The 24,659-nt window shown below is 50.9% G+C and overlaps 1 protein-coding gene across 1 annotated transcript in view; it reads left to right on the top strand.

Moving 5' to 3' along the window:
* Positions 1-15,396: 15,396 nt before the first annotated feature.
* Positions 15,397-24,659, top strand: part of LOC135218793 (alpha-tubulin N-acetyltransferase-like) — a 157,545-nt gene continuing 148,282 nt past the window's right edge. Inside the window, exon 1 of the mRNA XM_064255243.1 lies at positions 15,397-15,459. Within this exon, the coding sequence (XP_064111313.1) occupies positions 15,397-15,459 (63 nt within the window). The remainder of the gene's footprint in view (positions 15,460-24,659) is intronic.

Here is a 24,659-nt window from a genome sequence, read left to right as displayed (position 1 = left end):
CATAGATAGATGTTCTAGGTATGGGAGACCAAGAACGAACCCACCATGAGGCAGAACCATGCTGCCATGCTTCCGCACCCAGAGTACGTATTTATACCTAAAAAACGGCAATACTGTCTCAGGCCGGAAAAAACCAACTAACCATAATACTGAGTACTTAACTTAGCTGCTGCGATAGCTGCACGCTCCATTATAGATAAATCCAACGAAAGGGCACAAAAAACACAGAGAGAAAAATAGCACGTGTGACTCGTGTGCGCTAACTGAAAAGGATGGCCACCAGAGGCGCAGCAGTCGGCAGCATGGGATGGAGTAGTAGTAGTACGAGCTGCTCACTCTGTGGGTCGGCTCTCCTCTTGGAGGGTTTTTGTAGTGGGAGATTTCTATTGGCATTTGGCTCGTGGTAGTGGTCTCACTCGCCTAGTGTTCATACCGACACCCTCTTGGAGGGTGAGCGAGTCAGTTATACTGACCTTTTTCTTTATTTTATTTGTTCTCTGGTATGTGTTAGTACATTTACCCTAGAAATAATAGATTAAAGGATATTTCGCGCAGCGACACGAGCTGAGCCCAGAAATTTTCATTATCTCTCTTCAACTACTGAAACTACCAAACAGTATAATAACCATTCATTTCTATTCTTTATTCTATTTTTACCTAATATTTTTTTTTATTAAATGTATTGCATGAATACGTTTTTCAATTTACAGCAACCTTTTACCAATAGAATACTTAAAGCACAAGGGGTAGAGGCTGACCAATAGGAGAGCAGGACCTTATGGGGTGACTAGCATCAGGAACCAATGGGAGAGCGGGAGGATGGTGGCGAGTTTACTCAGTTGGCGGCGCGGGAGTTTTAAAATTGTTCTCGGTGGTCCGGGCTAATCTCGGGAATTTACAGCAACAACCTTTTGTATCTTGAAAACTTTTCGTATGTAGTGCAGTAAAATTTTTCGCATTGGCTTTCGTATCTCGAGTTTTTCGTAAGTAGAGCCTTTCGTATCTCGAGGTACTACTGTAATTTTAAAATAAACAATTTTCTGTGAAATTGGGAACAGAAGGGGATTTTTGTTCACCTTGTGTTTTTAATGTTGTGTGGAATTTTAAAGTAGCCTACTCTTGTACGTATACTATTGTGAATCAATAGCTAAATGTTCATTGTTCCTACACGACATACAAACCCTCAGTCCTTTACATAAGGAATTACTTTCAGCGTAGCTGGAATTATGGCTGTTAAATTCTTGAACAAGGTGGTTAGGCAGTAACTACCGTCTGGTAAGCGTGTAGACTCGCCTGCCCAGATGTAAATACTCCACTTTTCTTTCAGCTGTCTTCCGATGAAGACATATATCTGTGAGCTTTTGCTGACTAGCCGTTAATCTTTTTCCCAATGGGATCTTTAATTTTTTATTTTTTGAATAAATATGTATATGCTGTATTTGATATTAATAATTAATTGAATTTAATAATTAATATGCAAACCCACTTTTTGTGATAGCCTTGATAGCCACCTTTCTACTTTGTGTTAGGGTTGGTGGCAAAGGTATGCTAATATCTTTATTAGTACATATTTTTGCCCTTTAATGTTAGGATGAGACATGTATTCATCTGAAATTTACGCTTACGCTTTGGGAATTGCCAAGGGGAACTTCAGAGGTTTGTCCTTTGTTTCTTCTGGTAATTCCTCTTCTCCTTCATCCTTTCACTAGCAGTCGGACGAAGGTAAAAGAGGGGACGTGTGGTGTTAGTGTTTGGGCAATCTCCTCTCATTTTGGAGGGCGGTGGCCTTGGATGCAAGAGTAGTATCCTTATTACTTTAAATCATATTTTCTTTTTTTTACGGGCTAATAGTGGTGATAGTGATTACAGCAGTAGATGGTTGGATATCTCTTCGTGTTGGTTATCCTAACCTTGGAATTGTACCTGTGACTCGTAGCATGCTGTGATATTGGTCCTCGAGTGTGTGTACTGATCCCCTGCTGGAAATCATATTCATTTATCACTGCTATTCTGGAGTTATGTCACTGGACAAAGCCTTTGCCGTTGCCCTGTGATTATTAACTCTATTCCTGCTGGTAAATATACCTCATCCTGTAGAAGAAGTCTTGCAGAATTTGGAGAAGTTGAAGAGGAAGAGAGCTCGTCAAGTGTTGTCATCTTCCTCTTCGGAATCATCATATTTTCATCAGTCTCCACCTCTTCAATTTCTAAGGCTCCCTGCTGAAGAAGAAGGTAGTCTCTCCCCCCCTAAGAAGTCTCGTCACTGGACTTCTAAGGGTCTGCCTCCTCAAACTGAGGAGTCAGTTGGGTTTTCCTCTGGCTCTCCAGTTCGTTTGGGAATGGGAACTGTCACGCTGTCCCCGGGGCCTAGTGTGTCGGGAGCTATAAAAGCACAAACTTCGGTTCGTACCTCTGCTGCGAGTCCTAGAGGTTCTGCCCCTAAGACTAGTTCTGTGTCGGGCGCTCGTTTGCGAGTCCCTGAGTGCATGCAAATCTTTGGATTCGTTGCATCCAGAGTTGGTGACGCTGAGTCCGCTCACTGTCATGACTCGGGCACGGAGTGGAAGACAGCGAGTCACTCAGGTGTCTCGTGCCTTGCCAGTGATCACTCTCGTGGTGATTGCTCAGTTTCCAGGGTTGACGTGACGGTCCTGCGGGACCTTGCATGCAGAGACCGGTGTGGGCTCCCCCATTCGGTCCTCTTGAGAGGTTTCGGCCTCGACGAGGACTTGGACGCGTCGGAGGACAGTATCGGTTGTCTCCAGTCAGGTGCACGCTCAGTCTCACCCAGACGACGGTCACGTTTGGGTGACCGACCGGTCTTGGTGACGGCAAACGTTTCGCCTGCCGTACGAGAGCTTCATAACCCTCCTCGGTAAAGCGTTTTCTCCAGATGATAACGCTCTCCTAGACTCGGGAAGCGGGCATTACTGCAGGTTGATGGCTGCCAGTGACTCGCTTTCCTGCTAGTTCTGCTACCAAGATGAGCGAGAGTATCCACTCTTCCTCCCCTATTCCCTCTACCTCGTATGGCTATGCTGGGAGGGGCGAGGTGAATAGGAGGGATCCTGCAGAGTGCTCTCTGTAGGATTCAGCATCGGGGCACTACGTTTCTGGAGGGACCTTATAGTCCTACCGGACGTACGTCCACGTTGTTGAGGAAGGATCTTATGTAAAGACTGGAGACTATGTCTCCATGGCTTTTTCTATCCTTTGGATGGATTTCAATTCGCAGTCCCCTATGGGTTCTTGTGTTTTGGGAGCCTCAATTGTATATTCTATTGAATTGTACTCTCATTCCAGTCTTAGATGCTCGCATTTAGGACTGGTTTTTATGCCCATTCCACCTCGATTTCTATGGAAGTTGAGGAGGGGCCCCACCCCGATGATCGTTTGACGAAATTCAGGAGTCTTGCCGAGTGCTTAAAATTCTTTGGAATTTCTAGCACTCTTCTTGTGTTTTGGTCTACGTAATACGATCTGGTTCCATGCAATATAAAAACACCACAATCAAACAAACAATAACCCAATCTGCAAACACTTCGGCGAGACGAGAATTCCTGATAATTGTTACTATGATAATCAGGAATCTTGCTGAATGCTTGAATTCCTGGGAATTTCTGGCATTCTCAGAGTGTTATGGTTTTTTCTGTAATTTCCAAACACTCGGGTGATAGAGACATTCCTGGTAATTGTTATTATGAAAATCGGGAGTCTCGGTAAGCAATTAAATTCCTTGGAATTTCTATCGTTGGCAGGGTGATTTGGTTTTCTTAGATTTCCAAGCACTCGGGCAATGGGTATCCCGATGATTACTATTACAATAATCAGGAGTCTCGCCGAGCGCCTGGATCCCTTGGTTTCGTTGGCGCTTGCCAAGTGCTTGGCTTCATCATATTGCTGAGTACCATGGCGAGAAAAGGCTCGCCTGATTATTGTCATACAAGAGTCGGGTTTTTCTCGCCGAGCGTGGGAATTCTTACGAATTCTAACGCTCTCCGAGCACTCACTATTACAAGTGCTTGGATGGCAAGACAAGTCTTTACCAGTACAGATGCTCCATAGTCTGGTTTGGAGTTATGTAGAGCTTGGAACTGCATGCAACACCCTCTGAGTGAATGGTCAAGTACCGTCCTTGTGTATTGGACTTTAGGGTCCGAACACGTAGGACAGCAGACACAGAAACCCTCTTGTTCTTCTTCTTAGAGCTTCGGCCTCGAAGGACAATAGTTAATTGGGAAGAAGTGATAGTTCTTTGTTGACGATTACCACTCATAATTATGTAGTGGTTATCGGCTCAGCTTTCTCAGCTTGGCTCAACCAGACAGCTCGATCTGCTGATCTGAGTGCTCGGCTCTAACGAACGAACTCTCTGCTCTTGATCAATGTGGTTCCTTGCCATGACATAGCACCCTCCTTTCCTGTGTTGCAGCGAGTTTTCAAGGAGTCATTGTCTTTCGTCTTCGTTATCTGACGCCTCCTAACCTCCCTCTTCAAAGGTTTCCACGTCCTAAGAAGAGGAAGGTATTCTCCTCCCCTTACGAAGTCTCGCTTCGAGGCTTCTAATGGTCTGCACCCTTTCCATGGAGAGGAAGTAATGGCTCTCTTCAGCTCAACTGCTCCTTCTGGAGCGGGAACCTGGGCGCTATCCATGCATATTTTCTTGGGGAGCCCCAGGAATTCAAATCCATGTTCGTTCTCCTGTCTGGTTCCAAGGGCAGTACTCATGGAACCAGGGTTGCGTCGGGTATACTCGTGTATGGGTGTGTCCGAGTGTACAACCCCCAAGGGGGGTCATGCACCCACAGTCAGTGATAGGTAGTCTTCTCTCCATCACAATAGTGGCGCAGGATGAGAGAAGGTACCAAGCCGTTTTGGTGGTGGCTCAGACCCACCTGTGAAAGCCAGGAATGGCTATTCTTCAGGTGCCAAGATTGATGTTGCTGTCCCTTGAAACAAGATGTGGCAAGTTCTCGCCAGCTTTTACTGCATTTAACTTCGGTCAACTTTTGCTCGTGTTTGTGCAAACAAAACGGTTGTAGGAATGAATGCTTAGTTCAACCAAGTGAGAACAGCACAAGTTCAGGGAAGAGCGGGCAAGAACAGTCAATCCTCCTCCTCTTTTTTTTCACTCTACTTCCTGCTTATACCGGAATGAACAAGGAAATAAGAGGAATTGTGTGGAGTCTACTCAGAATTCAAAGCCAAGAGACTATGTTTTTGGTTTGCAAGGACAACGCTTTTTCTATATTTTTATTGCATCTCATCATCAAGCTGCCTTGTTCCTTTAACCATTTTATAGAGCGTTCCACAGCCTTTACGCTGATGTATAACTCATGTAATTTTATTTTTTGTACACCTTATTATATTTAAATGTGTGTGTGTAAGAAAACACAAATCTAGTTTGTTCCGATACATATACAAACCCTCGGTCCTTTAACAATAGGAAGGTACTTAGCGGCAGCTGAACCGGTCGTAAGCTTCGAACAAGGGGGTTCGGTAGTTAACTACTTGTCTGGCAGTTGGCGGTCAGCTCGACTGCGAGGAGAGGAGCCACTTTGCTTTCGGCAGCGCTAGTGGATGGACGTACTGCACGTCTTCTCTGCCCGCTTCTGTCGTATGCTTGGTTTGCTTCACTGCGTGAAGACTTTTTTTTCTTTTCCTTTTACTTGTGTGCTATTGCAAGGATAAAAGTAAGTGTGTGTGTATTTTTGTATTCATAAGTGCTTTTTGCTATGAATATGGAACCACAAGAGCCGGAGAGACCCCCTCGCCCCCCATCAGCCGCAGATTGTTTCCTGGTGTTGGGGGCCGTAGGTGTAGGGCCTTCCGATCATCTGTAGAGGTTGATCCTCATGATTTCTGTGCTCGGTGTAGAGGGCGAGAATGCTCTCGCACCGAGACATGTGACACTTGTATTTTTTGGTAGGAGGAGCAGTGGGAGCGCTATGGGGGGAGGAAGAAGCCGTGCAATCCGGCCAAGGAGTCGTTGGAGGGTTCTCCGGCTACGCCCTTGGTCACGGACACGTCTTCCTCTTTTCTCCCTCCATCTCAGCTCTCTTGTATGGCTCCTTTCCCTTTGGGGGAGGTTTCTCACTCCCTCTCCTCTCTCGATCAGTCGAGTGTGGAGGGGGAGGCGAGATGCCCCGACGTCCAGTTCTACTCGGGGTCCTCCATTCGCTTGGGGTGGGAACTGTCCCCCACCGGGCGAGGGGAGACCCCCACTAACTTACCCGACTTTTCCTTCCTCAGACTTGCTGGCCACGGGGGATGATCTCGGACGGGCCTGGTACTTGCTGGGGCTGCAAGGGACACAGACGGTCCAGGGGCTGCTGAGTCACCTGGCGAGAGGAGCCATGCCGGTAACACGGGCCGACCACCACGACTACCACGACGGTGTCCACGCCGGGCTACACTGCTCTGCCACAACTGGTGTACACTCAGCACGTAGCCACGGTGACCCCGACAGCCGCTGTGCAGGCACTGCTGCTGGAGGTTTTGATGCCCGCTGTGACGCTGCCACCTGGGTTTGCCGCTCCTGCTATAGCCCCGGACTTCCGGTCTCCCAAGAGCTCTCCTCTAGACTTGCCTCCTGTGCAGAGGATGCTGCCGTTTCCTGCCCCGCCTCCTGTTGCTGAGTATGCTGCCGCTTCATCCCTGGTACCAGTTCCTGCCGCTGTCGTTCCTGCCTGTGGTATTGCTGCTCCCACCCCAAGACCTTCCGGACAACTTCCCCGGCTCCGTCCTGGATGGAAGACCTGACGGTGGTGCTGAGGAGGCTGACGAAGGAGAAGAAGAGGAGGAGGAAGGTGTCGTCTTCGTCCTCATCGTCTTCTTCGTCGTCGTCGTCTGCCGCCGCTTCCCCTTCAACTTCTAAGGCCCCACAGCCGAAGAAGAAGGTTGCCTCCTCCACCCCTAAGAAGGCTTGTGCTGAGACTTCTAAGGGTCCTCCGTCTGTCCCATTCCAGTGGGACGGTTGGGACATCCGTCGGTCCTCCTGTTCCTTCGGGAACGGGGCCCGTCTCTTCCGCAAGGAAGAAGAAGACGGGGACCTGAGGAGTGCCGGCTAACACCGATACCTCCTCACCTGGCGCCAGAGGTTCTGCCTCGACGCCAGGTACCGTCTCGGCCTCTCGTTCGCGAGAGTCACTGAGTGTACGGTCGCCTGCAGGTGACTGTACAGTCAAGACCCAGGCATCCAAGTCCTCACGGCGCCAGGATCCAGGCACGGAACGGAAGACTGGCGGGGGTCGCTCAGGCGACTCTCACCAGACCAGCGATCGCTCTCGTGGCGACGCGCTGGTACCCAGGGTTGACGCTACGGTCCCAGACTGCTCGCGGGCTGAGGCGAGGAAGCGGTCCCCTCGGTCGCCTGAACCAGCCTCGGCTGGTCCAAGTGGCGTGACGCGCCGTGAGGACAGGCCTCGCTCCCACCGCAACAGCGGACTCTGCAGGCCCCCTGACCGCCACTCTTACCGGGACCGAGTGGAGAGGGGGACCAGCAGCAGCTCTTCTGACCCTCGGGACCGTCGCCGCTGTTCTCGGTGTAGTCGCTCTCCCCGAGAGAGCCGCTCAACCAGGCCTGCAGCCCGATCACCACAGCGGAATGGCGATCGCCTGCAGCGCCCTCAGCACACTGGTTCTGCCGGTGGGCGCGGGCAGGAGCGTCAGGTCTGCCTCTCCGATCCCTTCAACTTCCTTGGGCTTCACCGGGAAGAGCGAGGCGATCAGGAATGATTGCGAGGGGCGCGCTCCTCGCGATTCCGCCACGACGCCCCACGAACCTGGCACGGTCCTCGGACCAACCAACGTGCAAGTGGCAGGAGGAGACCAGGAGGGGTCTGTCGTGGTTCCTCCTGTGGGAGGAGGAGGGTCTCGGGAGGCATTCTCATTGGACGGGCTTGATGGTCCGTCTCCACTGGATGCAGTCACTCCTGATATCCAGAGGTCGTTTGCTGAGGTAATTGCGCTGATTCATCAGCACAACGACCTCGGAGAAGGATCGCCGCTCCCACCTACCGAGCCCACATTGGGCTTGGAGTCATTCTGGGGACCTAAGAAGGTACCCAGGACGACGGTGGGTCTGCCGCGATCAACCTTGGCTGATAGCATACCGAGCCAGGTTGACGCTCTCATCTCCGGACAGGAGGGTTCGCTTCGGTCCGGTATGTCTGCCAAGCTCCTTCCTCCACCTCTACCGCGACAGAGGCGCTTCTACGTGCCTTCAGAGGACCCTCTGCCGCCCAAACAGGTTAACCTGGAGCTAGCCAGGCTAACTCCAGGGGTGTCTCTGCCGCAGCTCCTGTCGGAGAACCTTTGGTTCTCGCAACAGGAGGCACTTGCCTTGGAATCTACCGCAATGGCAGCATTCCAAGCAGTCTCATGGCTCGACCTGTGGTCCCTCACAGTGTCGAAAACCGTGGCCTCCTTGGGGAACATCACTCCTGAAGGGGACCCTGCTTTCGTGAGACTGTGCCAGTCTGGGGGTAGGGCCATCGCCTACCGGGCCCACCAGACGGCTAACCTGTGGGCCAACCTGGTTCTCCGGCGTAGAGACGCTGTTCTCACCCGAGTGACCAGGGCGGCTGGGCGTGAGGCAGCTCTGGGTCTTCGCAACAGACTGTTGCGGAGTTCCGCCTTTCTCTTCCCAGGAGAGATGGTGAACGCTGCGGTGGAACAGCGGCGCACTGACAACAGTGACTGTCTTGTCCACCAGGCAGTCTCCAAGGTGGCTGGGCAATCTCAGATGACTGCGGCTAAGCCCAAGAGCTTAGCTAGCGCTTCCTCTGCGGCCAAGACGGTCGCCTCGTCGAAGCCGAGAGGAAAAACGCTAGGGACGGCGTTCCCCCTCACCTGCTGCCGGAAGTTGGGGGGTGCCTGGCGAGCCGTTGGGCAACATGTCAGTGCTACGGTGTGGAGACCTGGATAGTAAAAGTCCTTCGGGAGGGATATCTACTACCCTTTGAGTCTCGGCCACCCCTCACCTCCAACCCGGTCCATCTGCAAACCTACGCTCCTGGCTCGACCAAGGATGTGACGCTTCGGCAGAAAGTAGAAGCCATGCTGAGCAAACGTGCTGCGGAGATCATACGCCGGGCTTCTACAGCTGACTCTTCCTAGTGGAGAAGTCCTCGGGGGGCTGACGCCCGGTGATAGATCTCTCTCTCTTGAACCGATTCGTTCGCCAGACTCGGTTCACGATGGAAACAGCACGTTCAGTGCTTGATTCTATCAGGGAGGACGACTTCATGCTTTCGGTGGATCTGAAGGACGCATATTTCCAGATACCCATCCATCAATCCTCCAGGAAGTACCTCGCTTCATCCTCGACGGGAGGGTGTACCAATTCAGGGCACTTTGTTTCAGTCTCTTGAGGTATCTCCACGATTGGTTAGTCCTGGCGAGCTCCCGCTCGCAGTTGCTGCAGGACAGAGATCGACTCCTCGAATTCTGCCATGATTTGGGAATCGTAGTGAATTACGAGAAGTCAGATCTCGAGCCCAAGCAGAGGAGGAAGTACCTGGGCATGCTGATTGACACGATAGCTGGGCGAGTTCGCGGATCAGCAGGTTCAGGGAGGCAGCAAGATAGTTCCTGTCTCTACAGGAGCAACCAACTCAGCAGTGGCAAGTCGTGATCGGCCACCTGTCGTCTCTCGATAAGTTAGTTGCTCATGGGCGTCTTCACCTGCGGTCTCTTCAATGGAGACTAAAGGAGTGTTGGTCACAGGCAGGAGACCCACTTTACTTCCCCGTGTCTCTCATGAAGGAGGTGAGGCAGGACCTAGCCTGGTGGCTGGACGACGGGAACCTCGTAAGAGGAGTGCCTCTTCGAACTCCCCCTCCGTAGATGCTGCTCTTCTCGGACACATCGACCGAGGGATGGGGCGCACACCTGGAGGAGTTGCTGACTGCAGGTGTGTGGGACCATCGCGACAAGCACCTTCACATCAACGTCCTGGAGCTCAAGGCAGCGTTCCTCGCTCCACAAGGACCATCTGGTGGGACACTCAGTGGTGTTGATGAGCGACAACACCACAGTAGTGGTGTACGTCAACAAGCAGGGGGGCCTAGTGTCCCTCCCGCTGCACCAGTTGACGTTGCAGGTGCACGAGTGGGCCGCGGCACACTCAGTAGAGCTGTCGGCCCGCTACATTCCAGGCAAGAGGAATGTGGTAGCCGAGAAGCTCAGCCGTCGGGATCAGGTGATAGGAACCGAATGGTCCCTTCATCCAGACGTGGCGGAAAGGCTCTTCAACCTGTGAGGGCACCCAGTCGTGGATCTGTTCGCCATCCGGCACAACAGAAAACTCCATCTTTTCTACTCGGTTGTGCCGGACCCATGGGAAGCTGCAGAGGACGCTTCAACATCTGTGGGACAACCTCTTCGTCTACGCCTTTCCCCCGTTCTGTCTGATTCGCAAAGTGATCAGCAGGGCGCTGATCACTGTGAACCTTTAGATGATCCTGGTGGCGCCCAAACGACCTCTAGCCGTTTGGTATCCAGACCTGCTGGCTCTGCTTGTCGAAGCGCTGAGAGAAATTCCCCCTGGCACAACCTCTTGTGCCAGCCACACGCAGAATGGTACCACCGTCTGTCGAGTCCCTGTGTCTTCACGGCTGGCTGTTATCCACCATCTCTTGCGAGCAAGAGGCTTTTCTTGCAGCGCAGCAACAGCGATGGCTGGATACCTCAGACAGTCCTCTGCAGCTGTCTACCAGGGGAAGTGGTCTGTCTTCTGTGGTTGGTGTCCTCTCAGAGCCACTCTTCAGCAGGTAGCGGATTTCCTCGTCTTCCTTCGCCGAGAGAAGCTCCTCTCCGTCTCTGCAGTTAAAGGCTACAGAGCCGCCCTGGCCCTAGTCCTTAAACTGCAAGGTGTGGACATCTCCTCTTCTTTCGAGATCTCCCTCCTGATGAAGAGCTTCGAGAGGTCTTGCCCACCCAGGGAACTCAGGCCCCCAGGGTGGGATGTGACTCTCGTCCTTAGGAGTTTGACTCGCAGACCCTTCGAGCCACTCCGAGTCATCAGACAGGGATCTGACCCTCAAGACCCTCTTCTTACTGGCCCTGGCATCGGCGAAGAGAGTAGGGGAACTTCATGGTCTTTCCTTTGATGTCACGCATTCCAGGGGATGGGGATCCGTGACGCTCGATTTCGTCCCAAACTTCGTAGCGAAGACTCAGAATCCTTCGGTCCCTGACGACTGGTTCGAGTCCTTCACAATCCCCTCCCTGAAGGATTTCACCGATAATGATGCGGATGAGATGCTGCTTTGTCCTGTGAGGGCGCTACGGCGCTATCTGAAGAGAACTTGGCACCTCAGGCCTGAGTGTCGATGCCTCTTCGTTAGCACCGGGGTTAACAAGAAAGAAGTTTCCAAGAACACTTTCTTTCTGGCTGCGTGAGGTGATCAGGAGGGCGTACGAGACAGCTGGCAGTGATGACACCTGTACCCTTCGTCCGAGAGCCCACGAAGTCAGAGGTATTGGTCCAACCCTTGCGTTCCGCAAGAACTTCTCTGGGGCACAGGTTCTGAAGGCAGGGGTTTGGGCCAAACAGACCACCTTCACTTCATTCTACCTTCGGGATATCACTCACAGGTCCTTGGACAATTTTTCCTTGGGACCTGTGGTGGCTGCTCAACAAGTTGTGTAGTCTACCCATCACCTGAGCGGACAGAACAGAGAGTGACTGGCTTCTCTTCCTCCTTCGTTCTTCTCCTCTACCTGTGGGCAGAGGGCCGCGGTCATCACTACGCTGAACAGGAGGCCGATGCAGGTAAGCTACACAACCGAGCTCCATTCTATCCCTTTCAGTAGGGATAGGAGTGTTTAGCCACCACTCCCCAACAAGGGGGGGAGTGGAAGCCGACAAGAGACACACCCATAACTTTACTTTGGCTCTTGAAGTAGGAACTAGTTCTTGCTTTTTGCTATTTATAAGAGGTACGCTTGCCTCCCTCTTATAAATCTGGTCCAGAAGTCTGACCACTGATCCTGCGTTGCACACCCCGATCAGCTGGACAGAGGCTAGGATCCCTCCCTCTGCTCTTACGACCAGGGAGGGAATCCAAGGTAGGATGAACACCAGTCTGTTCATAAGACTCAGATTCCACCCACCAAGAAGTGAGTCTTCCTATTGTTAAAGGACTGAGGGTTTGTATACGTATTGGAACAAATAACAATTTGTCAGAAATTGTATTTTTCCTAACTATACAAACCTGAGGTCCTTTACATATACATAGTCCCACTTCGTGCTACCCCTCACTCTGCGTTTTCTGGGCCTAAAGCAAAGTGACTCCTCTCCTCTCAGTCGAGCTGACTGCCAACTGCTGGACAAGTAGTTAACTACCGAACCCCCTTGTTTGAAGCTTACGACCGGTTCAGCTGCCGCTTAGTACCTTCCTATTGTTAAAGGACCTGAGGTTTGTATAGTTAGGAAAAATACAATTTCCGACAAATTGTTATTTCTGAGTCATTTCTGCTCTCGTTTCTACTTATCCGTCCACACCTGTCTATGTCAACCCAGTTCATCTGTAATAAAGTGTCAGTACCCAGCTACCTGTCTTACTTTCTGGTCCTCACAATTGGTGACCTCCTTTGAGTCGGTGACACAGCGATTTAGGCCCAGCCTTTAACGGACTAATTATGGCCGCTCACCTTCAGAGAACCTTTAGCGGACTCAATATGGCGCCACAGTTTAGATCTCTGAAAGCTCCATTCCGAGGACGACACCGAGGGAGGCATCTTGTCAGCCAGCAATGCAGGACTCGGCATTTGATAACACCCCACAACAAGTGTCACAAGGATATGGGGCCTCCTGCCTCCAAGATATTTTTCATCCAATCATTATTCCATAATCATTGTCTTGTTGGGGGGGGGGAGTATTTGTAAGGACAGCGCTTTTTCTGTATTTTTATTGCATCTCATCATCAAGCCGTGTTGTTCCTTTAACCATTCTATAGAGCGTTCCTCGGCCTTTCCGCCGATGTATAACTCATGTAATTTTATTTGTACGCCTTATTATCTTCATATGTATGTCTGTAAGAAAACCCAAATCTACTGTCTCAGAGTCGTTTCTGCTCTCGGTGCAAGTTGGTACTACTTATCCGTCTGCACCTGTCTATGTCAACCCAGTTCATCTTTAATAAATTATCAGTACCCAGCTACCTGTCTTACTCTCTGGTCCTCACAGGTTCAATCTTAGGATCTTACCGAACATACGTCAATCCGTTCAGGATGGCTAGCACCGAGAGGTTTGAATGCCTCTCCAGTGCTTGAACTAGTCATCTTCGGTATCCTGTTATCACCGTAGAAGTCATCCTTCAGGAAAACTTCACCTTCGCTCTCTTCATTAGAGAATGAAGGAGGTCTGCTTCCAGTCCTTATTGTTGTCCCTCGAATGAAGAGGAATTAGGCTGAAGTGCGATTTACAGGAACCTACAAATAAACTAGTATATTTCTCTCACAACATTCTTCTGTTATCGGTTGCATTGTCCGAGGTATGCGACCAAAATGAATAGTACCTTCTCTTAATTAACCAGGAACTCAGGACAGCCTATCGGGCCTCCCAAGAGTTACCGGTTTTGATTTTAAGATAACTAGTGTTATTGTTTCCCAACAACACCACAGCATTTGCATTATCACTGAACAAGAGGGTTTTCTTCCCTCCCATTTCAGTTAAAATGCAGATGCTCGAGTGTATCTTTCTTGTGCTCGATGGTTCTAGCCGAATGCATTCCTTCATGAAATGCTCTACCAGGCAACTCAGGATGATAAGTTGAGCGAGGGGTGTATGACTCTGCCTCAGTACTGCTTGCTCTCCTAGATTCCTTTCAGTTTGGTATTGTTTTTCCTCTTTCGAGGATTGACCACTTTTAAGATTCTACGCTGCCTTGGCCTTAGATAATTACTAGCAAACGTATATCCTAATTTATACAATTAAGTTAGGGAAGTGGGAGGTCGCCAGCCGGCATATAGACACTGAATACCGGCAATAATGTATTTACTTCTATTTACAATTAAGAAGGCACAACGGATACATAAATTTTTCTGGTTAACCGTGGCTAACCGCTGGAGCTTGAAGCTGCAAGGGACTTGTTATGGAGTGGAATGGGTACGATATCCGGTTCGTAACCAGATTACGTGGAAGTTCAGCAAAGGTACTCTCATCCCTGAAAGGGAAATTTACGACAATTAAAGACTAGTTAATATGCACAGATACGCTAATCCACTTAGCCATTTCTTACACTGCACTATTTGACTTATACAGATTATTTCTACTAATGGACGTAGCAATAAGTCTTATAGGAATTAAAGTTTATGACTGCTAGTTACAAACGGTTAGCACTTAGACATTATGGAGAGAGAGACTGCGCTCAGGTGAGGGGAGACAGTCTTGGGCAAGGCCGCCACGAGGGCAGGAGAGGGAGAGGAAACAAAGGATCGGTGGATAGGATTTCTTTCTGTACGGATAGGAGGGAAGGATGGGATGTTATCATGGGGAAGGAGGAAGGATAGGTTAGGGTACGAGGTTCTCATACAACAGACACCTACCTTTTAAGGGAGAGACAGTTGCCTCTCGGAAGGGCGGACAGAGGCCAGCACGTCCACCTCCTAAGGCTATCAAACGGTGAAGACGGCCACCCACGCCTCGGTTTCCTGCCGCGCGTCCTGCGAAGGTGGGGGTTCACCCCCCCTGGAGGGTTTTCTACTGGTCAGGAACCTTTTGTCCCTTTTGTTTTAGGCCTAGACTTGCATTACGATTCCCCATTTGGGGGGTGCTAATTTGGCGCTGCCGTCTTGCGGTGGCATCTGAAAGTAGGAGACCGGTGTAGGATAGGTGGGTAGGTGGTGAGACTCCGGCTAGGGGCAGCCCTGCTGCATTTGTTCAAATTCCCGGGGCAGGATCTCTCGAATTGGATGCTAAAATGGCGGATAGACCATCACGATTGACAGCCCCCCATTTTAGCAGAGATTTTGTCCTTCAACGGGTCAAGAACTCTGCAAGCAAGGTCTGGAGCCATTCGACTCTGTGTCCCCACCCCTAGCGAGCCTCACCACAAAATGAACTAATTGCTAAGCTGCATGTAGGGTCAAAATCTCTTAAATAAATTGCCGAGGTTAACTTTAAGTGCCAATTAAAAAAAACAAGTGGGCTACAAGGCAGTAACTTGACAAAATGGCATGTGTTACTAGTTTAACTCAACAGTGACCCAGCACAGCGACATGCATGAAACAATTTTCATTGAGTTCATATGGAACCTAAGCAAGGAACAAATAATGGCATGACGCTAACTAAAGCAAAATAAAGCAAATGTCATAAATGAAAAAAAAAAAATTAAAATAAGAGGACAAAATAACACAAATAAATAAATAAAAAAAAATGGGGCCAAGATGGCTCCTCAGTTTGTGAAGCTGGGGAAACCACCAAGGCTCAATACATCCAAAATGACAGAGGTAAATACATGAACAAACAAAATGGGGCCAAGATGTCTCTTCAGTTCGTGAAGCTGGGGAGGCCACCAAGGCTCAATACAACATTCATACAACCTACAGTCTATGTTCTATATATACATGGCATTGTGCATCGGGCACTAATGCCGAGAGAGCACATCGGCCATCTTATTGTCCGTGCCCTTGATGTGCTCAACCTTCCAATTGTAGTCCTGGAGGTCCATACACCACCTCATGAGCCTCTTATTCTTGTTACGGAACTGAGTGAGGTAGATTAAAGGATTATGGTCCGTCAGGACAGTCAGTGGGAACTTATGTCAGCATGGTAGGATTCAAAATGTTTAAGGCTAAGACCATGCCAAGTAGTCTTCCTTCTCGATGTACTATACCTCGTCTGAGCTGGGTTCAATTTCTTTGAGAAATAGGAGACAGGGTGACGCACCTGGTTTTCCTCCTGGAGGAGGACCGCACCCACCCCTACATCGCTGGCGTCTACTGCTATTGAGAAAGGCTGAGAGTAATCAGGTGTGCGGAGCACCGGGCGACTCATGAGGACCCTCTTCAGATGGTCGTAGGCCTCCCGACACTCCTCTGTACAGCGGAACTGGTTATCGCCCTTGAATAGGTCAGTGATGGGAGCAGCTACTTGGGAGAAGTTTGGCACAAATCTCCTAAAGTACTGCACCATCCCCAGGAACAGTTGGGCTTCCTTCTTAGTTTTAGGATAGGGCATATTCTGTATAGCAAGAATGTTGGCATCCTTTGGCATTATTTTGCCCCCTCCTACCTGGTGGCCCAGGGATGTGATCTCAGACACTCCCAAAGTACACTTCTTCAGGTTGATGACCAAATTGGCTTTCTGGAGTGCACCCAGCACCTTCTTTAGGGTCTGGAGGTGTTCGTCCCACGTTTTGGAGTAGATGACAATGTCGTCTAGGTAGACCACACAATTAGGAACCCCTGCTAGCACCTTGTTCATGAGTTTCTGGAAACAGCTAGGTGCGTTCCGTAGACCAAAAGGCATCACCCGACACTGGTAAAGCCCGTCCCGTGTAATGAATGCAGTCAGGGGCCGTGACTCCTTGGCCAATGGTACCTGCCAGTAACCCTTCTCTAGGTCTATCTTACTTAGGAATGGAAATTCGCCTAGGCTCTCCAAACAATCCTCGACGCGTGGGAGCGGTTAGGATTCCGGTTTGGTCACTGCATTCAACTTGCGAAAGTCAATGCAGAGTCGGTCTCCTCCCCCCTCCTTTGGCACCAGGACTACAGGGGATGCCCAAGGGCTCTCACTCTCCTCAATGAGACCCAAGTCGAGTTGTAGTTTAACCTGTGCCGCCACCCGTTCCGCCCGCTGGGGTTAAGCGGTAATAATTTTGCCGAATGGGGCTGTTCCCTCAAGCAATTCAATCTTGTGCTCCAAGAGCTGGGTGCTACCTAGCGTGTCCCGCACAACCTGTGGATGCTGAAGGAGTAATTCCCTGATGTCATTTCTCTTCGCCGTATCTAGTGCAGGAGTGATCAGTTCAAAATTGGCTAGGACCTCCGAATTACTCTGGGGTGAGGAAACCTGGGTGACTGTCCCCACCATTTTGCTCCTCTGGTGGTAGGGCTTAAGGAGATTGATATGGAGCCACTTAGCCCGCCTAGTGCCGCAATCCACTAGATAGTTTAATGTGCCCCTCTTTTCCAGAATCTTGTAGGGGCCCATGAAACCTTTGTGCTTAAGAGGCCTCCGCTCTCCAGTGCGGGAGAACCAGAACTTGGTCTCCCACTTCAAAACTCCGGTCTGAGTCTCCCGATCCACCCGACTCTTTTTTCTACTACTCTGCGCCAGCCGTCTCTGAAGCTTTGGCAACATCCCATGCAACCCGTAATTTAGCCTGTATGTCGCAGCTCTTCCAGCCAGGAGGCCTTGGTGGGGTTTTCCCAAGCCTCGTAGAGTATATCTAGGGGGCCACGTGTGAGTGAGCATATAGCAGCTCAAAGGGACTGTACCCGGTGGTTCTGAACGTGCCTGGCGGAGGCAAACACAGACGTGTAGGGCAAATTTTCCTCCAGTCAGGTGAGCCAGTCTCTCCCAACTTGGTCAAGACTGTCTTCAGTGTCTGGTGGGAGCGTTCCACAAGGCCCTGGCTCTCTGGATGGTAGGCTGTAGAGGTCCGGTGGCGAATGCCATGGCAGGCCATCGCCTCCTTAAACTCCTTTGCCATGAAGTGGGAGCCCTTGTCCGACTGAATGGTGGCAGGGAAACCAAACCTACAAAAGAACTGGGTCAGTCCTCTGACAGCGTGGCGGGCGTTGGCACTTCGGGTTGGAACGGCTTCCAGGTATCGAGTGAACCGATCAATCATCGTCAGTAGGTAACAATTTCCACGTTTACTCGTGGCATGGGACCCACACATAATCTACCAAGAACATTCATGGGAAGGGAATGCCCGCTGAAGGGATGGGCTGGAGAGGCGCCCTTGGCACTACCTGGTTTGGGTTCCCAGCGGACCTGGCAGGGCAAACAGGAGGCTACATAAGCCTTAACACTCTAGGCAGGCCTGGCCAGAAGAATTGACCGCTGGATTTGCTGGGTAGTGCGCTTCACGCCAAAGTGTCCTCCTAGTCCCTCATGGGCCATGCGCAACACAGCTAATCTAAGGTTACGGGGAACAACTACTTGCCGGTGTAGCACTTCAGCGGGTTCGTGGGCACCTCGGGTGACTCTGAGGAGCACCTCATCCTTCAACAAGAAGTTCTCCTTAGAGAGGTTCACTATTTCTGCTTCATCCAAATAGGCCGCCTCCCGATAAGGGTTAAGGGTCTCATCCAACTGTTGGTAAACGGATGAGCTCGGTCCTGCTCCTTCAGGGGGTGGGGTGACGGGAAGCCTCACTGGTGCCTCCTGGGTCCCCTGAGCTGGTGCTTGGTGGAGAGCTATCCACGGTTAGGTGATAAGCAGCACAGTAGGGTCTTGTGTACGAGGCTCGGACTCATGGCTGGGAGACGAGGGCTCTTGATCCTCCTCCTTTAGCCAGGTTAATTCTCCCAGGTCAATGCCAGCAAGCCACTTGTCACCTTCTACAGGTGCTATATCCAAAGGTTCGGGCTCAGGCTCAGGCTCAGGCTCAGCTGCTGTCATGCACCTTAAGGGCACACGCTGCACTCCCCCCAGGAGGTCCCTACCCAGGAGCAGGTCATAGCCCTCACGGCCTAAGTTCAATCGTGGACTCCAAGCCTGTACTCGGCTTGAGCTGGGGCGTCGTCACTCTCAACACGACCGTGGGGAGGTCCCTGGTGACTCTCTCAATCCACCGGACAGTCATACGCTCATCCTGCCGGACTTGGGCGCCAGCGGGTACCTGGTGCCACAAGATTAGGGAAACATTTGAACCTGGATCCTCGAATGCTCGGACCAACTGTGGAGGGGTGCCTCCTTCAAGTGGGGCTACGGTGATCTCCCCTTCTGCAGGCCGCCCCCGCGATGCGCCCTGAGTAGGGATGGAGAGGACAACTGGGTTTTGAGCTGAGGTTCGGCTAGGGCACTGTGAGTAGTTCTTAGTGTGGCCATAGACCTTGCAAACCTCACAGTACTGCTTTTGGCAAAACTCCTTTTTCTGGCCCTTTACCTTGGGTTTTGGACTGAGGGAAGCTCGTATCTGAATCCTGGAAGGGGCAGCCGCTGGTGTTGACTGATTTGTCGGGCAGTCTGCGTCAGTGTGGTTGGATTTGCCACCGAGGTTGCACTTGGCGGAAGAAGATGGTTTTTGCTTGGGCTTAGACTTGCCAGCTAGATCAGTGGCAGGGGGTGGAGCAGTGCGCTGGGACCCTGAGTTATGCCGGACGAGCTCGTATTCATTGGCATACTCGCAACAAGCCCTAAAGGTTGTTGGCTTCTTCTCGGTAATGTAGAGAGAGAGCTCTGGTGGGGCATGCCTATGGAAATCCTCAATTTTTGTACATGAACTTTCCTGTCAGATATATACTTAGCTATACGTCTCTGACGTCACGACAGAATTCAAAACTCGCGGCACACGCGACAGGTAGGTCAGGTGATCTACCTTACCCGCCGCTGGGTGGCGGCTGTAAGAACCAATCTCCCTTTCCAGCCAGAATTTTTCTGTCGCCGGTGACGACTACACCTGTGGTTGTTACCTCCTGACAGCTTTATTCATTTCTCGTTGCCGTGGATTTATTTGGACTGACTTTCGGTGAAGTACCTGATCTTGTTGGCGTGGCATACGCATTTGTGGATTGTTTTTGGATATTGATTTGGATTTTTCTTTGATTTCGAGATGTCTGAGTTAGAGGTTAAGAAATCTTCTATGTTTAGGGTGTGCTCTATGCATGAATGCAAGGTGAGACTACCGAAAGCTACGGTAGATCCTCACACAGTTTGCTTTAAATGTAGAGGGAAAGAATGTTCTTTTGTTAACCCGTGAAATGAGTGTGAGAAGTTGGATGAGGGTGAATGGAAGGCTCTTTCTTCCTACTTGAGGAAGTTTAGAGAAAGACAGGGTGAGAAAGGCTTCGTCTAGGAGTTCTAGTAAGTCTCGTATTAGCGAGGTAGAAGAAAATACCTGTTGTAGCATTAGAACCTTCTCCAGTTTCAGCTCCTGCGCCCTGCATCGAACCTAAGGATCGACTACGGAAGTGGCAACCATGAGAGCCACGATCCTTAGCATGGAAAAGAAGATTCGTTCGTTGCAAGGTAAGAGTAGTGAAGGTGAATTGTGCAGTGACCCCAGTGCAGTGGAGGGTGCGTCTGATCGGCTCCTTAATGCTTCCAGGCCTAGACCTCTTCCAGACTCCCAGTCCCAGTGGAGGAGGAAAGTCAACAGCCGCAGGAAGGTTGAGGGAGAACTCCACCGATCAGGCGTCCCCTCGGTAGATCCTGAATGCTCGTACCAGGCTGCCCTTGTTCGCGCGAAGAAGGAGGTATTGCGCCAATGCTTCTCTTCTTCTTCCTCACCTTCGCCTAGAAGAGGATGGAGCGCCTCGGATTCTTCGCGACCGCTGAGAGAGCCTGGAAGGCGCCTGGATCTCTTTTCCTTCCAGCCCGGAAGTTTTTCCAGAAGAGCCGGAAGTAGAGATCAAGAAACCCAGGAGGGAGCAGGAGTTCTCCGCCATCATAGTAGGCTTCGAGCCTCTTGTCCGGATGGAGGGATTTTGCGAAGACTCCCAGCTCGAATTCTTGCTGGACTGGCAAGCGCAGATTTCGGCGCTGGCGGGCCTCCATTGGGGGGGGGGCAGGAGGGAACGGCGTCGGAAACGACGTCTCTCTCCCTGTCAAGAAGTCTAGGATTTCCTTCGCCTGTGTTACCGTCTCAGTCAGAGTCGGTTCTCTCTCCTTTATCAGCGGATGGAAGGAGGCGCTCTTCCCTCGGCAGGCGCTTGTCGTCTTCCAGGCGTCAATCGCCCAAGAAGCTTTCTCATGGTGACTACATCTCTCCAGTAGGAAGGGATCTAGCGCCTAGTAGGCGTTCGTCTAAAGACAGGCGTACAGCCTCGTCTTCTCGCGCATTTCCGAAGATCCTTCATTCTCCGGATAAGAGAGCCTATTCTTTGATGGATTCGTCAAGAGACAGGATCTCGCCTTTTGTTAGGCGCCTTGAGCCTAGTAGGCGCTATCAACCAAGTAGACGCTCTCCCGCTCCCAAGCGTGGTGCGGAGGATAGGCGCTTTTCTCTGATAGGGCGCGGCTCTCCTTTTAGCCGCTCGGTTCAGGAACATGGCTGTAGAGCCTGGAAAGATATGTCTCTTCTGGGAGACTACCTTTTGAAGAGACACACAAGTCAGGAGCGAAGTTGTGGAGATGGTAGACCGCCGGTCTCTAGTAGGCGACCTTCTCCAGGGCTTCGCTCTCCTGTAAGTAGGCTCCAAGAGCCTAGTAGGCGTTCGCCTCATGGTAGGCGCAGCTCGCCTGGCAGCCGCTCTCCTTTGAACAGGCGCATGGATCCTGAGAAGCGCCTTGAGCATAGTAGGCTCTCCTCTCCTAGCAGACGCTCCCCTTTGGAAGCCCGGAATTCTAGGAGTAGGATTAAGGAGCAAAGCGCACGCACTCATCAGAGTAGGAAGGACTCTTTCGAGAGGAGCTCTCCAGAAACTTTGCTGGCTTCCCCTGATAGGCGCCAGTCTGCTACTAGACACTCTCTGGACAGGCGCATTTCTTTAGAGAAGGCTAACTGCCCTCGTAAAGAAGCGGAGGGTTCTTCAGTGGATGAAGTTGAACCTTCAGAAGAGGATTTGGTGAAGGACTCGTCAGTGTCGTCCTATAAGATCCTTACAGATCTCCTTCTTCAAGAGTTTGGAGACTCCCTTACTCCCGTCGCTCCTCCGTCTCCTCTCTCTTTATTCTCGACTTCGAAGAAGACGAAAGTTCCTCTTGTGTGAGGATGAAGCCAACCATCTCAATGAAGAAGGCTTTGAGAGGTTTTGGGATTGGCTGTTTTCTAAGGAAGAGAAAGGGAAGACTGTTTTCTTTCCCTCCTTCCAAGCTTACGGGCAGACTTGGATTTTGGTACGAGTCTGGAGAACCCCTAGGTCTGGGTCTTCCTTCATCGGCGGATGCGGACTTCTCTTCTCTGGTAGATGCAGCACGACGCTCGGCTCTTTTTTGTCTGCTAAGACTACCTGGGCTATGAAAACGAGCTTGACCACCTGCTGAAGGGAATGTTTAGAGTCTTGGAAGTCTTCAACTTCCTTGACTGTCTTTGGGGGTCCTGGTCTGGCTAAGAAGACTCAGAACCCCGGATGCTATTTCGCCAGAAGATCTCAACAGTGTTCTAACGTGCATTGACAAAGCAGTTAGAGATGGATGAGCGAAATAGCCTCCCTTTTTGGAGCAGGGATCCTTAAGAAGAAGAGATCAGTCTTCTGCTCTTTCTGACTAAGTCTGTTTCGCATGCCCAAAGAGCCTCTCTCCTGTATTCGCAGCTCTCGCCTCTGCTATTTCCGAAGAAGATAATCCAGGACATCTCAGGATCTATCTCTGCGAAGGCGACTCAGGACATGCTCGCGCAGTCGGCACGGAAGCCTAGGACCTCCTTCCAGACGAAGACGAAGAAGGAGACTCCAGCTAGACAGGAGCCCTTTCGAGGGGGCCCCCCTTCTAGAGCCTCTACCTCGAGAGGTAATAGACCTTTCAAGAGAGGTAGAACTTCTCATGCTCTGTCAGAGCTAAGAAGTAGGGAAGTAGTCCTCCAAACACCAGTAGGTGCCAGACTTCTAAGATTCTCGGAAGCCTGGGTAAAGAGAGGAAGCGGACAACTGGTCCCTCTCGATTATAAGGAAAGGATATCTGATTCCTTTTACGGAAAGACCACCGTTGACAACGACTCCGAGGGAGTTGGTGGCCAGGTACAGGGATCCCATCATGAGCCTTGCTTTAACACAAGCAGTGGAACAAATGTTCGAGAAAGAGGCTATAGAGCTAGTGAGCGACCCTTGCTCAGCGGGCTTTACAACCGCCTTTTCTAGTCCAAAAGCCTCAGGAGGATGGGAGACCGGTCTGGATGTAAGCGCCCTGAATTTCTTTGTAGAAAAGAGTGAAGTTCGCCATGGAGACGGACAAATCCTCAGTGTTGGGCGGCCCTTCGGCCAGGGGACTGGATGGTGTCCCTAGATCTCAGGACGCTTACTTCCATGTGCCTATCCCTCCTTCTTCAAGGAAATACCTCAGGTTCATGATGGGAGGAAGGATATTCCAGTTCAGGGCTTTGTGCTTCGGCCTTTCAACAGCCCCTCAGGTCTTTACAGGCCTAATGAAAAAATGTTAGCAAGATGGCTACATTTGGAGGGAGTCAGAGTGTCCCTTTACTTGGACGATGGCTGATCAGAGCCAAGTCGCAGAAAAGATGTTTGGAGGACCTACAAAAGACCCTTTTCATGGCAAGTTCTCTGGGACTTTTGGTGAACTTTCAAAAGTCTCAGTTGATCCCCAGTCAAGATCGTATCTTATCTGGGGATTCGGATGGCTTCTATTTTCTGGATTTTCGGGCTTTTCCGTCTCCAGAAAGGATAGCCCGAGGGTCAGAGAAAGTCAAAGCCTTCCTAGAGAAAGACGTATGCACAGCGAGGGAGTGGATGCAGTTTGTTGGACACTCTCCTCGTTGGAGCAATTCCTTTCTCTAGGAAGGTTGCACCTCAGACCTCTCCAGTTCTTTCTACATCGAAAACTGGAGCGTTCGTTCGCCAAAACCTAGAGTTCTCCTTCGAGATCTCAAGAGAAAATCAAGAAGGACCTCTCTTGTGGGCCAACCCTCTCAGGTTTGCAGAAGGGATGTCCCTTCACATTCCGAACCCCAACCAAGCGTTGTATTCCGACGCCTCGGAAACAGGTTGGGGAGCGACGCTCGGTCAAGAGAAGTGTCAGGCACCTGGAACAAGGAACAGGTGACCTGGCACATCAACAAGAAGGAGCTGATGGCGGTTTGGCTAGCTTTGAAAGCTTTCGAGCCCCACGTCCTAGCTTCAACAGTACAGATCAACTCGGACAACACCACGGCCCTGGCTTACATCAGGAAGCAGGGGGGGACTCACTCTTTCTCCCTGTACGAGACAGCAAAAGAACTTCTGCTTTGAGCAGAGCAAAGGAAGATTTGTCTCCTTACCAGGTTCGTACAGGAGAAAAGAACGTCAGAGCAGACCTCCTAAGCAGGAAAGATCAAGTCCTGCCTGCAGAGTGGACTCTTCACGAAGATGTTTGCCAGGACCTGTGGAAGCTTTGGGCAAGCCTCATATAGACCTCTTCGCCACAGCCAAGAATGCGGAGGATAGCCAACTACTGCTCTCCGATATCGGACCCGAGGGCAGTGTCGATAGACGCGTTTCTACTAGATTGGAAGGGTCTAGACATGTATGCTTTTCCTCCATCAAGATACTGGGAGAGACTCTAAAGAAATTTGCAGAATCGGAGGCAGCAAGGATGACGCTGGTAGCCCCGTTGGCCGCTCAAGTATGGTTCACAGAGGTACTGGAATGGTTAGTAGATCTCCGAGAACATTACCACAGAGGATCGATCTGCTCAGACAACCCCACTTCGAGAGGTATCACTAAAACCTCCCGCTCTAGATCTGACTGGCTTCAGACTGTCAAAAGTTTGGTCAGAACGAGAGGCTTTTCTGCAAGAGTCGCAACGGCTATCGCAGCAGCAAGAAGGCCTTCTACCTTAGAGTCTACCAATCGAAGTGGGACGTCTTTCGGCGATGGTGTAG

The sequence above is a fragment of the Macrobrachium nipponense genome, chromosome 1 (genome assembly GCF_015104395.2).
Source record: "Macrobrachium nipponense isolate FS-2020 chromosome 1, ASM1510439v2, whole genome shotgun sequence".
Classification (NCBI taxonomy): Eukaryota; Metazoa; Arthropoda; class Malacostraca; order Decapoda; family Palaemonidae; genus Macrobrachium; species Macrobrachium nipponense.
This window is presented reverse-complemented; position numbering and strand designations above follow the sequence as displayed.